We start from the raw sequence: 12,135 nt of genomic DNA on the forward strand, positions 1-12,135 counted from the left end.
AGTAGGAAAAAACTGTGGTCTGAATTGCAGTCTATTCGGGGAAACAAACTTCTTCAGGAAGGAAATGGTCCCCAGCAAGCTCATCCATTCCCTCCCCGAGTATGCTTACTTCCCTAATAAGGCTGCGCTTTGCCTAAGCAGGAGAGCATATAAAAGTGCAATGTTGCGGTAGACTCGTAGTTCCATACCGTGCGGTAACGAGCACCGAAAGGATTAAGAGATAACTGTTGAACATAGTAAGGCAAAACGAATGCAACGTTTATTCATTCACGTAAGAAATCCCCTCAATCTTAGGCTAAAGTCCGTGATTGTAGGACAGAGATACAGTTAGTCAGTCAATCCCGCAGGAGAGACGTAACCGTCAGCACAGAGATACGGTTAGTCAGTCAATCCCGCAGGAGAGAGAGACGTAACCTACAGCGCACGATCTGTTACTGGCTCGGTTGGACTGAGGACAACACAGCGTGACAGCAGCAGCCAGCAGCTTACGAACGTCGTCTCTTAACTTTATGTCTGGGTTGCCAGCTACCCTATTCTACGAAGAAATAGGTCCGTTATTTTTGAGCAGAAAGACTCTCAAGCTGGTATATTTAAGCGAAACAGAAAACGCTAAATATATAGATGCGTTTGTGTCGTCAGAACACTACCATACAACGGTAAAAGATAAATCGGAAACTCCTGGAAGGCTGCAGGGAGTAACGATTAAATGTCCCTTAAAATAGACAATAGACCTCTCGGTTGCCATCCGAAGAGGTAACTACAGCAAGCGTATATGACTTGAACCAACCAGAAGTAAAATAACGCAAGGCAAAATATGAAATTATATCACAATAAAGTTTGTTCATACTTACCTGGCAGACATATATATAGCTGAATTCGGAAATACAGCTACATACATATCTGACAGGCAAGTTTCATGAACAAAACTTAAGAGAATCGAAGCAGTCAGCTCAAGATTCTTATGTTATTGGACATAAGCGTTCATTGACGTAGTCTACAAGTCTATTCTTGTACGAGTCTGCGAATGACGAATGAGAGCTCTTCCGAATCTTGTCAATAAGAGCTTATTCGCTTACGCAATATCAAGTTAATGAGATGTTTGTCAATGAGAACTAACCCATTTACGGGACAAAGAGATATTTTGTCAATGAGGGGATACCCACTTACTTGACAAGTTAAGTTAAGTATATCTTAGTTTTACCAGACCACTGAGCTGATTAACAGCTCTCCTAGGGCTGCCCGAAGGATTAGATATTTTTACGTCGCTAGGAACCATTGGTTACCTAGCAACGGGACTACAGCTTATTGTGGGATCCGAACCACACTATATCGAGAAATGAACTTCTATCACCAGAAATAAATTTCTCTGATTCCGCGTTGACCGAGTCGAGAATCGAACCTGGGACCACCGGATTGGCAGCCCAGCTCGAAAACCACTCGGCCAGCGAGGAAACTACTTACTTGACAAAACGATAGTATATTGTCAATGGGGGAAAGTCACTGAATTGACAAAACGTAATCCAGGAAGTCGAGCATTTAATTTTTCCGATTCCCGTCTCAAACGAGGAAGGGGCAAGAATCCTGTTAAGAGACTGGGCTTACGGCAGGTAGAACGACGATGTTCAATTCGGCAGCGTAGTCCCGACTAGAAACTAACAAAATCTATCATCTGAAAAACCCTTTCAGATGGGCTAAAAAGCTTGCAAAATTATCCTGGGAAGAGGAAGAAACTCTCCAACCAGCTTCCTCTCCCGTATCACAACTAATGCCTGCTAAAGCTTAAAATTTATTGGCAGTATGGCAAAGGAAGTCCTGTCTTGTGCTTTCCTGAAGAGCGTCCTTTTGATGAGTGCCTTTGCAAGAATCCTACTGAACGTTGCCGAGAGTCCTGACGTGCAGGACATCGAGCCTTTATAACCCGTAACTGCCTTATCGCAAAGTCTTGACTGCGGTAGTGGCAACTTAAATTTATTGGCAGAATGGCAAAGCTTGCGGTAGAGCAAACGAGATCTTCCCTTGAGCTTTCCTTAACTCCATCCACCTATGCGAAAAGCAATATTAATTGACAGAGACCTCTTGAATTCACAAAACCCGATGTCTTGCTGGGTTTCGAAGAAGAAGTTGTCTGTTCACTTTAAGCTTCCTCCGAAGCACTGCCTACTTCACATTCTTTGCAGGTGAGGTAGAAGGTATCACCGAAGGTAGAGGTAAAAATTCTTTAGGCCCAAATCTGAAACAAGAGCTTGAAGAGTTCAACAGAAACGTTCAGCCAGGCGACACACCTGGCGTGCGCTGGTGCACGCTCGGCGTCCACTGGCGCGCGCGCTCGGCGTCCACTGGCGCGCGCTCGGCGTCCACTGGCGCGCGCTTGGCGTGCACCCGCGCGCGCCTGGCTTGGGCGTCCGCTCTCAAAAGCTTCCTGCTACTATGACTTCTTTTACGTATTTCTCGGTGGAAAGAAGGACACGAGTTCAGGCGACGTTCGCCTTCTTACTTCTCACTGAAATGCATAACGAGAGAGAGAGAGAGAGGACGTGAAGCGTCCTCTTCTATAAAGCTTCTATTTAGAGGGCGCGAGTCCTTCCGAAAGCTCCAACCCCTGCACGGGGCAGTCTGGGGATTTTCATCAGAAACTGCCGAAGGCACGCCAGATCGGTGGGGGTTCCTTGTAACCCTCCTTAGGCTTTCGACATGCTCCCTCCCCGGGTCCTGGGAGTCAAGCAGAGGTCCCGGCCTAGAGGCGAAACGAGGCCGATCTGACGCACCCTCCACTACACAAGGGGTATCACTGCACTTCTGCACTTCACTTTTACTCTCTAAAGCAAGCACTTTCGATTCTTAGTTACGAATCGAAAGAGTATCAGAGAAAGGGCAATTCCTCTACAGACACTGCTTAGGGCCCGAAGGCAACAATGCAGGGTTAGGAGTAACAATTACAGAAGTAGCACTTCACAGCAATGAAGGAGAGCGAGCGCCTCTCGTAGACATATTCATAGCCCGTAGGCCATACTACGGGGTTAGGCAAAATAAAGTCTACAGGAAGGTTAGCAGGTTCACTACCCTGACTTTTGTTACTGATTAATTGCGTACATACGAATCATACGTCTTCCTTACGGAATAGACAAAGTCTCACACTCCTTACATGACAAATCTCAACAAAGAAGCAAGATCCATACCCCTCGTACATACCAAGTGCGGATCTACCGAAGCTTTCGGTAGCCACACCCTATCTTTGCAGACAACCCCGTCTGAAACTAGCCTAACTAGATTCAGATATTTTATGCAAAAATGAATCAAATTCAAATCAATTTAAGATAGCGTATGCCTAGCCACAAATCCCACAAATCCAAGTAAATAAATCAAAAGACAATTAGGATACTTAGCGGCAATGATGTTTCCAAAATCCTAAGACGGAGGTACTGAAAACAGGTGTTTTCAGCACCGGCGACAGAAAAATTATGAATAGAAAATGGGAATGGTTCCTGATACCCGCCTCCCAGCGGCGGGAATGGGTACTAACCACCTGACCGACCACTGCGTGTGTCGGAAGTTTTTAAAATTCTGTCGGACTTCAGAAAATACAGCTATATATATATCTGACAGGTAAGTTTCATGAACAAATGAAAAGATTTACAAGAATAAGGAAAAGATTTCCGAGAAAAATGAAGAAATTTACAAGAATAACAAAAAGATTTGAGAAAAATTAGAAGAATCGTGTGAAAGATGAAAAGTTTGTGAGAATAAGGAAACAATCTGTGAGAAAAATGAAGAGATTTGTTTTCTGCATGGCCCTTATAACTTGAGTAATCATGATAACTGAAAATAAAACAGCATGTCATACATTACCTGGCAGTGTCTATCAAAGGTGGTGCAGCACTCTTTTTACGCTTCTTCGATTTCTTCCTCTTAACTCCGTTGACCGTCTGTGACTCATCATTTTCTTTAGATGGCTTCCCTTTCTGAAAATCGGTAATCATTTGCAACTTTCTCGAGATTTCCTGGGTCATGTCATTTACAGGTTTGCGATTGACTTTGTGCTTTATCCTGCAAAATACGAATAGTTGCAACATAAAAAACAATTTAATAATGCAATGCATTTTAAATGTGGATTTCTATAGTTACAACAATAAAAACCTTAAAATACAGAAGAAGAATGTTCATGTAACTTAGGTATATATAAAATTGTAGGTACATCAAACTGGCCGTTTTTATTGCCAACGTTTCAAGATACCAGTCTACTTAGGCAAAAATTAAACTACGTACAATGATTATACCTCTAGCTTTAAAAGTATAAATGGAGAAAGCCCTTAGATTATCATGGTGGCTGTAACCATCACTGTAAAAAAAAGGCTGAATACGTAACAGAAGAAAGATAGAAGAGGATGAAAAACTTATACTACTATTGAGAATTAAATAAGATTAAACTGTATAATATTAAGGAAACTCTCATGAACTAAGTCCTTCGTTTGAAATTATCTTGAGAAACCAACTTTCTGTAGAACCAAGTTTTACTTCTTAGGAGCAACTACACAATATCAAAAATTCAATATCTATATGTATACAGAACCCTAAAACAACCATGAACTCTTAATACAAAGATAAAAGTTGGTGAAAAAAAAAAATGCCCTTTCACTGTAAATACAGTATCCAGAAAACTAGGTCAAGAATCTTAGTTTCTGAACAAACCAGCAATCACTCCAACAAAATGATCACAATAAATCACAAATTGGTAGCTAAGGGGTATAACATCCTTATGCGTCAGTATTAATAATAACAAAAGGCATTCTCAACGCCATCAGTTCCATCTTGTACTTCCTAAAATATAACATACTTCTCGTATACTGGTTATCCTTTGCTCCTCCTCGTATGCTGGTTACCCTTTGCTCCCGTTTTCATTAATGCTGGGCTCCTACAAGTTCCTCTCTTTTTGCTTTTCATTTATTAGCATTGTGCTTTTATGGTAATGTCTTCACAATTGCTATTTACTGATGACATGAGTAAATAGCAATTGGTTTTCTATTACATTCCTTAATATTCCTGGTCAAAGAGAAGTGCATATCCAGGCCTAGCTACAGCAGACTATAATTATAAAGTCTGCACTACATACAGTTCCTTCGGACTTTCTGTAAATAGCATTGTTTACTTGGGTAATATGGTCAGTATAATTGCAGTTATGTAAGTTTACTGTCATCTGCTAATAAATGACTGCATTTCTAGATTATCATCAAAACAATGCATTTTCCCCTCCGACATTCTGCAATGATTCAAGGTTTTGACTTTTTTGAAGAGTAAAAGCTTTATTGTTTTTATATGAAATGGCAAGTTTTCCTTTATTTTCAATAGTGCTAGCTCATGGATTCCAACTGGAGTAACATCTGACATCAGTGCTAAATAAAGTACAATAAATATATTTAATTACCCCAAAGTAGTCTATATACAAAATATTACTTTGCCAAAGCCTATTGCTTACAGGTAAAACTTATAACCACCCCTCAAACCACTGAGATGATTGTTTTTCCTAGGGGTGAGATACTGTATAGCCCCCTAAGTGAGATATACTACCATCTGGTCGGGACATTATGCTTCATGTTGAAGTTTAGCAATGCTTAAGGGGTTCTGGGGGAGGGGCAGAGGGAGATGCAGTCACCCTTCCAGGTAAGGGAACTAAATTATGTCGTATGTAAAGTCAGGTTGTTTTGCCACTGAAATCCTTATGCCTACTACAGTTGAATATGAATATGAATATGAAGTTTAGGCTTGAAGCCAAGCACTGGAATCCATAGGGATTATTCAGCGCTTTAATGAAACTGGTTTGACATGAATATTTGTTGATGATTTTATAAACTAAATAAATACAGGCGATTTTAAAATTATGATAAAAACGGATATCCGTCAATAAAAATTATAACTTCGCATTTCGTGAATGCAAACAAGAGTAAAAAACTTATATATACATGTACCATACACATACTCATATTCATATAAGTATGCTTATATAAACAACTTTAGTGTATACACTACACTTTGCAACGTACTGGGCGGTCAATATTAAATTTCATTAAAAAGATTAATGTCTCTAAGGAATCCAACAATTCTATTAACAGCTACATCCGGACCAAGCAGGTTCTTCACTATATCCCTGGCCCACTAAACCCATGTTCTCCTGTCGTGCCGCAGAATACTTATGGCAATGGCATATAATGTGTTCCACAGTAAGAGGAGAGTCACATTGCATACAGACTGGTGCAGGTACCCCCTCCAACAGGAATCGGTGGGTCAATCGAGTATGGCCAATTCTTAGACGACATAATACAGTTTCCACCCTACGATTTTTGTTGGAAACCAGAGGGCCAATGTTCAATACTTTGTCGGATCTTCTTGTACTTTTTATTGTTGGTCAGATAGGGAGATGACCAACGTGCTTGCCATTTATTTTTAACATATGAACGGATAGTCCATTTCATGTCAGTGGAAGGAATATGGTGGAAGAGAATGCCTTCTTTATTAATGACATCTCTTGCTTCATGGTCAGCAAGTTCATTACCAGCAATACCCACATGGGAAGGAACCCAGCAAAACTGGACAGATTTGAATTTGGAGGCAAGCCTATATAACCATTCTTGAATACGTTGAACAATTGGATGTTTAGGGTTATACTGCTGAATGGCCATGAGTGCACTATAAGAATCTGAGTAAATGGTGAAATTATTACCCTGTAGAGTAGAAGCAATCTCCAGAGATTTGGCTAATGCAGTCAATTCAGCTGTAAAAATGGATGCATTATTTGAAAGTCTGCCCACATACGAGTTATTACTATGAACAACAGCACAACCAACACCACTTGATGTCTTTGATCCATCAGTGAAAAGTTTAACAGAACCCGAATGCTTTCGGTCATGATCAAGAAAACAAGCCTTCACTTCTTGGACATTAACAGATTTTTTAACAACAGTTTTTTTACAGACCGATGGTTCTGGGGTCAACCAAGGGGAGGAGCTTAGAGCAATGTATTGCCTTAATTTTTTGGTCTTTAATAGGCACACTGTCAGCTGCAGCATTAATTCTCACATGAAAAGGCTTGGATGCTCTAGCATTTGCAAACTGCTGTGAATCGTTTTGGTTAAGGATAGATGCTGCCGGGTTTTCTGGGGAACCTCTTAGTTTGAACATATACCGCAGTCCCAGTTCCTCTCGACGTAAGTCTAGAGGGAGCTCTTCTGTGTCGGTATATAAGCTTTTCAACTGGAGATGTTTTGAATGCTCCAGAACATATTCTCAGACCAGCATGATGAACTACATCCAACTCCTTAAGCTTGCTTGCACTTGCTGAAGAGTAGACTTGGCAACCATACTCAAGCTTTGATTTACATAAAGAGTCATATAACCGTAAAAGTGACCTCTTATCAGCACCCCAATTAAAACCTGAAACTACTTTTAAAATGTTAAGGGACTTCTTCACCTTAATTTTCAAAGAGTCAATATGACTACCCCATGTTAGTTTCTTATCAAAAATCATTCCTAAAAACTTCACCTCCTCCTCATATGGTATTAGTGTGTCTTTCAACCTAATATTTGGGATGGTTTCCTTTCGGGTACACCTAGTAAAACGAACTGCCACAGTTTTACTAGGGGAGAATCGAAAGCCATTGTCATCAGCCCAATTGCTGATTGCATTAACTGACTTTTGCAGAAAATTACAAGCTGCAACAGCATCATAACTAGTGACAATAAAAATAGCAAGGTCATCTACAAACAAAGATGTCTTTTACTGGAGGAGACACACATTCAACAATGCTATTTATAGCCACAGCAAATAAAGTGACACTCAACACACTGCCTTGTGGGACACCCTCCTCTAGCTCAAAAGCATTAGACAAGGTGTTTCCAATTCTTACTTTAATGAGTCTTTCACTTAGAAATGACCTGATGAAATTTAACATATTACCTCGTATTCCCATGTCATGAAGCTGCTTAATTATACCAAAACGCCAAGTAGTGTCATAAGCTTTTTCAAGGTCGAAGAAGACTCCTATAGTCTGACAGCGTTTTGAGAAACCTTGCTGAATTTGGGTTGATAATCTTATTAGTGGGTCCACAGTGGAACGATTTCTCCTGAATCCAAATTGGACAGATGATAACAACCATTTTTTCTGGGCTCAGCTCGTGTCGCTGCGCGAAATATCCTTTAATCTATTATTTCTAGGGTAAATGTACTAACACATACCAGAGAATAAATAAAATAAAGAAAAAGGTCAGTATAACTGACTCGCTCACCCTCCAGGAGGGTGTCGGTATGAACACTAGGCGAGTGAGACCACTACCACGAGCCAAATGCCAATAGAAATCTCCCACTACAAAATCCCTCCAAGAGGGGAGCCGCCGACCCACAGAGTGAGCAGCTCGTACTACTACTACTCCATCCCATGCTGCCGACTGCTGCGCCTCTGGTGGTCATCCTTTCAAGTTAGCACCCACGAGACGGTTGTGATATTTTTCCTCTCTGTGTTTTTTGTGCCCTTTCATTGGATTTTCTATTATGGAGCGTGCAGCTATCGCAGCAGCTAAGTTAAGTACTCAGTATTTACGGTTAGTTGGTTTTTTCCGGCCCTGAGACAGTATTTGCCGTTTTTTAGGTATAAATACGATCTCGGGGTCGGAAGCATGCAGCATGGTTCTGCCTCTGTTATGGGTTCGTTCTTGGTCTCCCATACTAGAACATCCCTTATTTATCTTCGCTCTTTAATGATTATCCGCTTTACTTAGGGTACGGTCTACCCAGGTTTGTCATGCATGCATGTATTTACCTTACGTAGGCTTCTTCTATCCAGACCCTAGTCCAGGTTCTTAGTATCGGCCTCTGACTAGCTTTGAGTGGTAGACTTGCCTTCGGGTTAGTCGTACACTCCTGGATTTTTTCTCCTGCTATATTGTTTTCTTTCTTTCATTTATTTATTTATATAACTGTGTATTTTATTATTGTTAGGTTAGTAGGCGTCTTGGCTTAGCCTAGGACCTGGCTCTTTGAGCCCATACTACCGCTCATCAGTTCGGTTGCTTCCCTATAGCATCCCCTCTCTGATCAGTTGGTTCGGCCCAGTGGGCTTATTTGCCTCCGCTTTTCAGTTCAGTATGCTTCCCGATAGCATTTCCCTGATCAGTGGTTGTCCTAGGCTTAGTTGTCGTGTTTGGTCTTACCGCCTCGTGGTCACTTCGTGATCACGGGCCAGCCAGACGCCTGTCCAGTCATTCTTCCCCCCCCTCCCGCTCTTCCATAGAGTCGGGAAAGGGCGGGGGCGGGTCGGTCTGCCCATGCTCGCTCCTCCATACCCGAGCCTGCCTCCTCTCTCCCCTCAGGCGGAGGGGTTAGGGAGTCGGGACAGACCCAGACTGGTCTCGACCTCTCCGGCTTCTCGGTCCGGCCGGTTGGTGCGGAGTGGGGGGTACTGGCCTTGCCCACCCTCCGCGCTACCTTGTCGCTCCGGGCTAGCTTGAGCCTGTATGTCTTCTCGCTCTTTCCCATCTTACTAGGGCTCCTTCCTGATCGGAGTCCTGGTATCCAGCGGAAAGTTGTTAGTCCACCAGTAGGGTGGACCGGAGCATACAGTGGGTCTCTACTAACCTTACCGTTTTGCTGAGTTACTACACTCCGCTACGCACTGGACTTAGTCCGGTTTGCTTGTGTGTTAGGTTTAAGTTATCTTTTAAGTTTATCTTAAGAACCTTAAACCATCCCCCTCCCTTACATATCTTACCGGATCTCTCCGGGATTATAGCCTATTCAGGCGATGCAGGGAGGGGTTATGCCCAAATTTTTTCCGAGCTCCGGCATGCATCGGAGCTCTTCTGTCCTTTAGACTGGTAAGTGATGTTTTTTAAGATACTCATGTGTCTCCCCACTTACAGGCCACCAACTGTGAGCATCCGGGGGGAGGGTGTTCCGCCACACTTCAGGACCCTTGTGGACACGAAGTTTGCCGGTCCCATGCTCCATGCGCGACTCCGCTCGGGGACATCCAGGTCTGGTACCATGAGACGTGTACCATATGTTTACGATGCATGGTTTGAGCCAAGCTTTTTTTGGAAGGGGTAAGTTTTACATCTCCAGTAGCTGCTCCGCTTCCTTTTTAGCGCTTAAGTTTTCATCATATTAACTTAAGGCAATTTTTTATTTTAAGTTATACTTTAAGTTTTAGTTTTAAGTGATTCTTAAATCTAAAACTACGCCCTCTCTTCCAGGCTCCGCGGTAAGAGATACCGCACTGGCTACCCTGCGGGCCTGGGTCGGCGGTTTTGGGAAAAACGCCGCCAAGGGACAGCCCTACATCCTAGAGAAAAAGCGGTTGGCATTACTAATCTTCCCCGGAGGCAAGGCGACAGGATACGTCGACCCGGTAGAAGCGGATCCGACTATCGCCTTCATCCAACAACAGCTGGCCACCTCATTAACTGATCAGGACCAGGATATCTCTACGGATGTCGCGACCCTAGATATTAATGTTGAACCTATGGTAGGTATAGACGACCTGTTGGTCGAGGTAGGTAGGCGGTGGACACCCAAGGTCCAACCCTTGGGCGTAACTGTTTCTTCTACCTCCTGCAACCTCTCCATCCTTCCAAGGCCTTTACGGGTGAACGAAATATATTCCTCCTCCTGGCGCTTCGGTTAGACCTAAGGTCAAGTCTAAGGTGATGACTTTGACTAAGACGTCGTCGTCGTCTAAGAAGACGACTTCGGCTTCATCCTCCTCCCGTAAGTCTCCGGCTCTTGGGAATCCCGGAGCATCCAGGTCTAAAGCTTCTAGCTCCGGCTCTAAGTCCTCGAGGAGTAAATCCTCCAGAGAGATCTCGCACTCCGGCAGAATCACCAGCTCCGCTACCTTTGGTTCCGATTCAGAGCCTCCCCTCCACCTCCGCAGCAGCTCCGGCTTTGGACTCCAATGCTGGCCTGTTGCAACAGGTGGGTGACCTGGTTGGGTCCTTAAAGAGTAGCATGGAGCAAATGATCTCTCGTCTGTCGGACAGGATTACTTCCCAGGACTCCATTATAGCCGGGCTGAGAGAAGCTCCTCTAGCCTCTCCTCCACTGTCCAACACGAGTGGATCCCAACTTCCTCCGTATGACTCACTACCTCAGTTCTCTATGAACAATCCGTGGAGAGTAGCGTCATACGCCCCCTTCCAGGACGGTCTCATCTCTATACCGGAATTTGGGACTCGAAGAATAGAGGACTTCGAGTTCTTCCCGGAAGACCTCCAGCCTCCGTTCATAGGCTACGCAAGGCTTACGCCGTCGGCTATGGTGCGGGACGATAAGGTACCTAAGGAGGAGACAGTCCTCTACTCACGAGACCAGGCTCAGAGAGAATGGCTCAGGTGTTTTAGAGGACATGGATTGTTCTAACACCAAGATACAACCATTTAAGAGTCCCTTTACCATTTTTACAATGGATGAGAGTACCCCGCTCCCGTTCCTAACCAAGATCGCGAGGTCGACCATCCCAGCGGCCCAGAAGGGGGAACCTATACCGCAATTGAAGGAAGCGGATTCCCACTTCTCCGTTGCTCCCCTCAGTTGGAGAATTGTGGGAAGACTTGCCGAATACATTCTCAGCTGGCAAACTCAAACCGGACTGTGCTATGGAGCAGTTTGGTGAAAAGCTACCCAGGCTCCCAGATAGCCTTATTTCAGGCTGAGTTTGATGCAAAATCGCGTCTAGCCAGATCCATCTAAATTCTATGGCTATGTCTGAGGTAGCTACCATGGCTTATTGGGAATCAGAACCGATTTTTAAGCTCATGACCAAAGCCCTGACTCAAACGGTAACAGTCAGATATGTTTGAGTTTGCCAAAACTGCTCGGACGATTGTAGGAAGCATGTCCTACAAGAGGCAACCAGTTCGGCATGAACCGAATAGGTTACTCTCGTCTAGCATCTGGGGAGCAGATCTCTTCCCAGAAGCTATGGTTAAGGAGGTTCAGTCAGAGGCTACCAGGTTAAACCAGAGCCTTAAGGATCGTTGGGGCCTTTCGGCTAAGAGGAGGCAAGACCTGACTCCTAAAGGTAAGGGACAAAGAAACCCAGGCGTTTCCAACCTTACCAGAAGAAGCAACTACGCTTTCCTCAACAAGTTCCA

At 43.7% G+C, this 12,135-nt stretch overlaps 1 protein-coding gene across 1 annotated transcript in view; it reads right to left on the minus strand.

The window, feature by feature from the left end:
• The window catches only part of LOC135196121 (coiled-coil domain-containing protein 137-like), a 132,693-nt gene that overhangs the window by 24,390 nt on the left and 96,168 nt on the right, over positions 1–12,135 (minus strand). The window contains exon 2 of the mRNA XM_064222589.1: positions 3,847–4,044. Coding sequence (XP_064078659.1) covers positions 3,847–4,044 — 198 coding nt within the window. The remainder of the gene's footprint in view (positions 1–3,846; positions 4,045–12,135) is intronic.

Source organism: Macrobrachium nipponense, chromosome 17 (genome assembly GCF_015104395.2).
Source record: "Macrobrachium nipponense isolate FS-2020 chromosome 17, ASM1510439v2, whole genome shotgun sequence".
NCBI lineage: Eukaryota > Metazoa > Arthropoda > Malacostraca > Decapoda > Palaemonidae > Macrobrachium > Macrobrachium nipponense.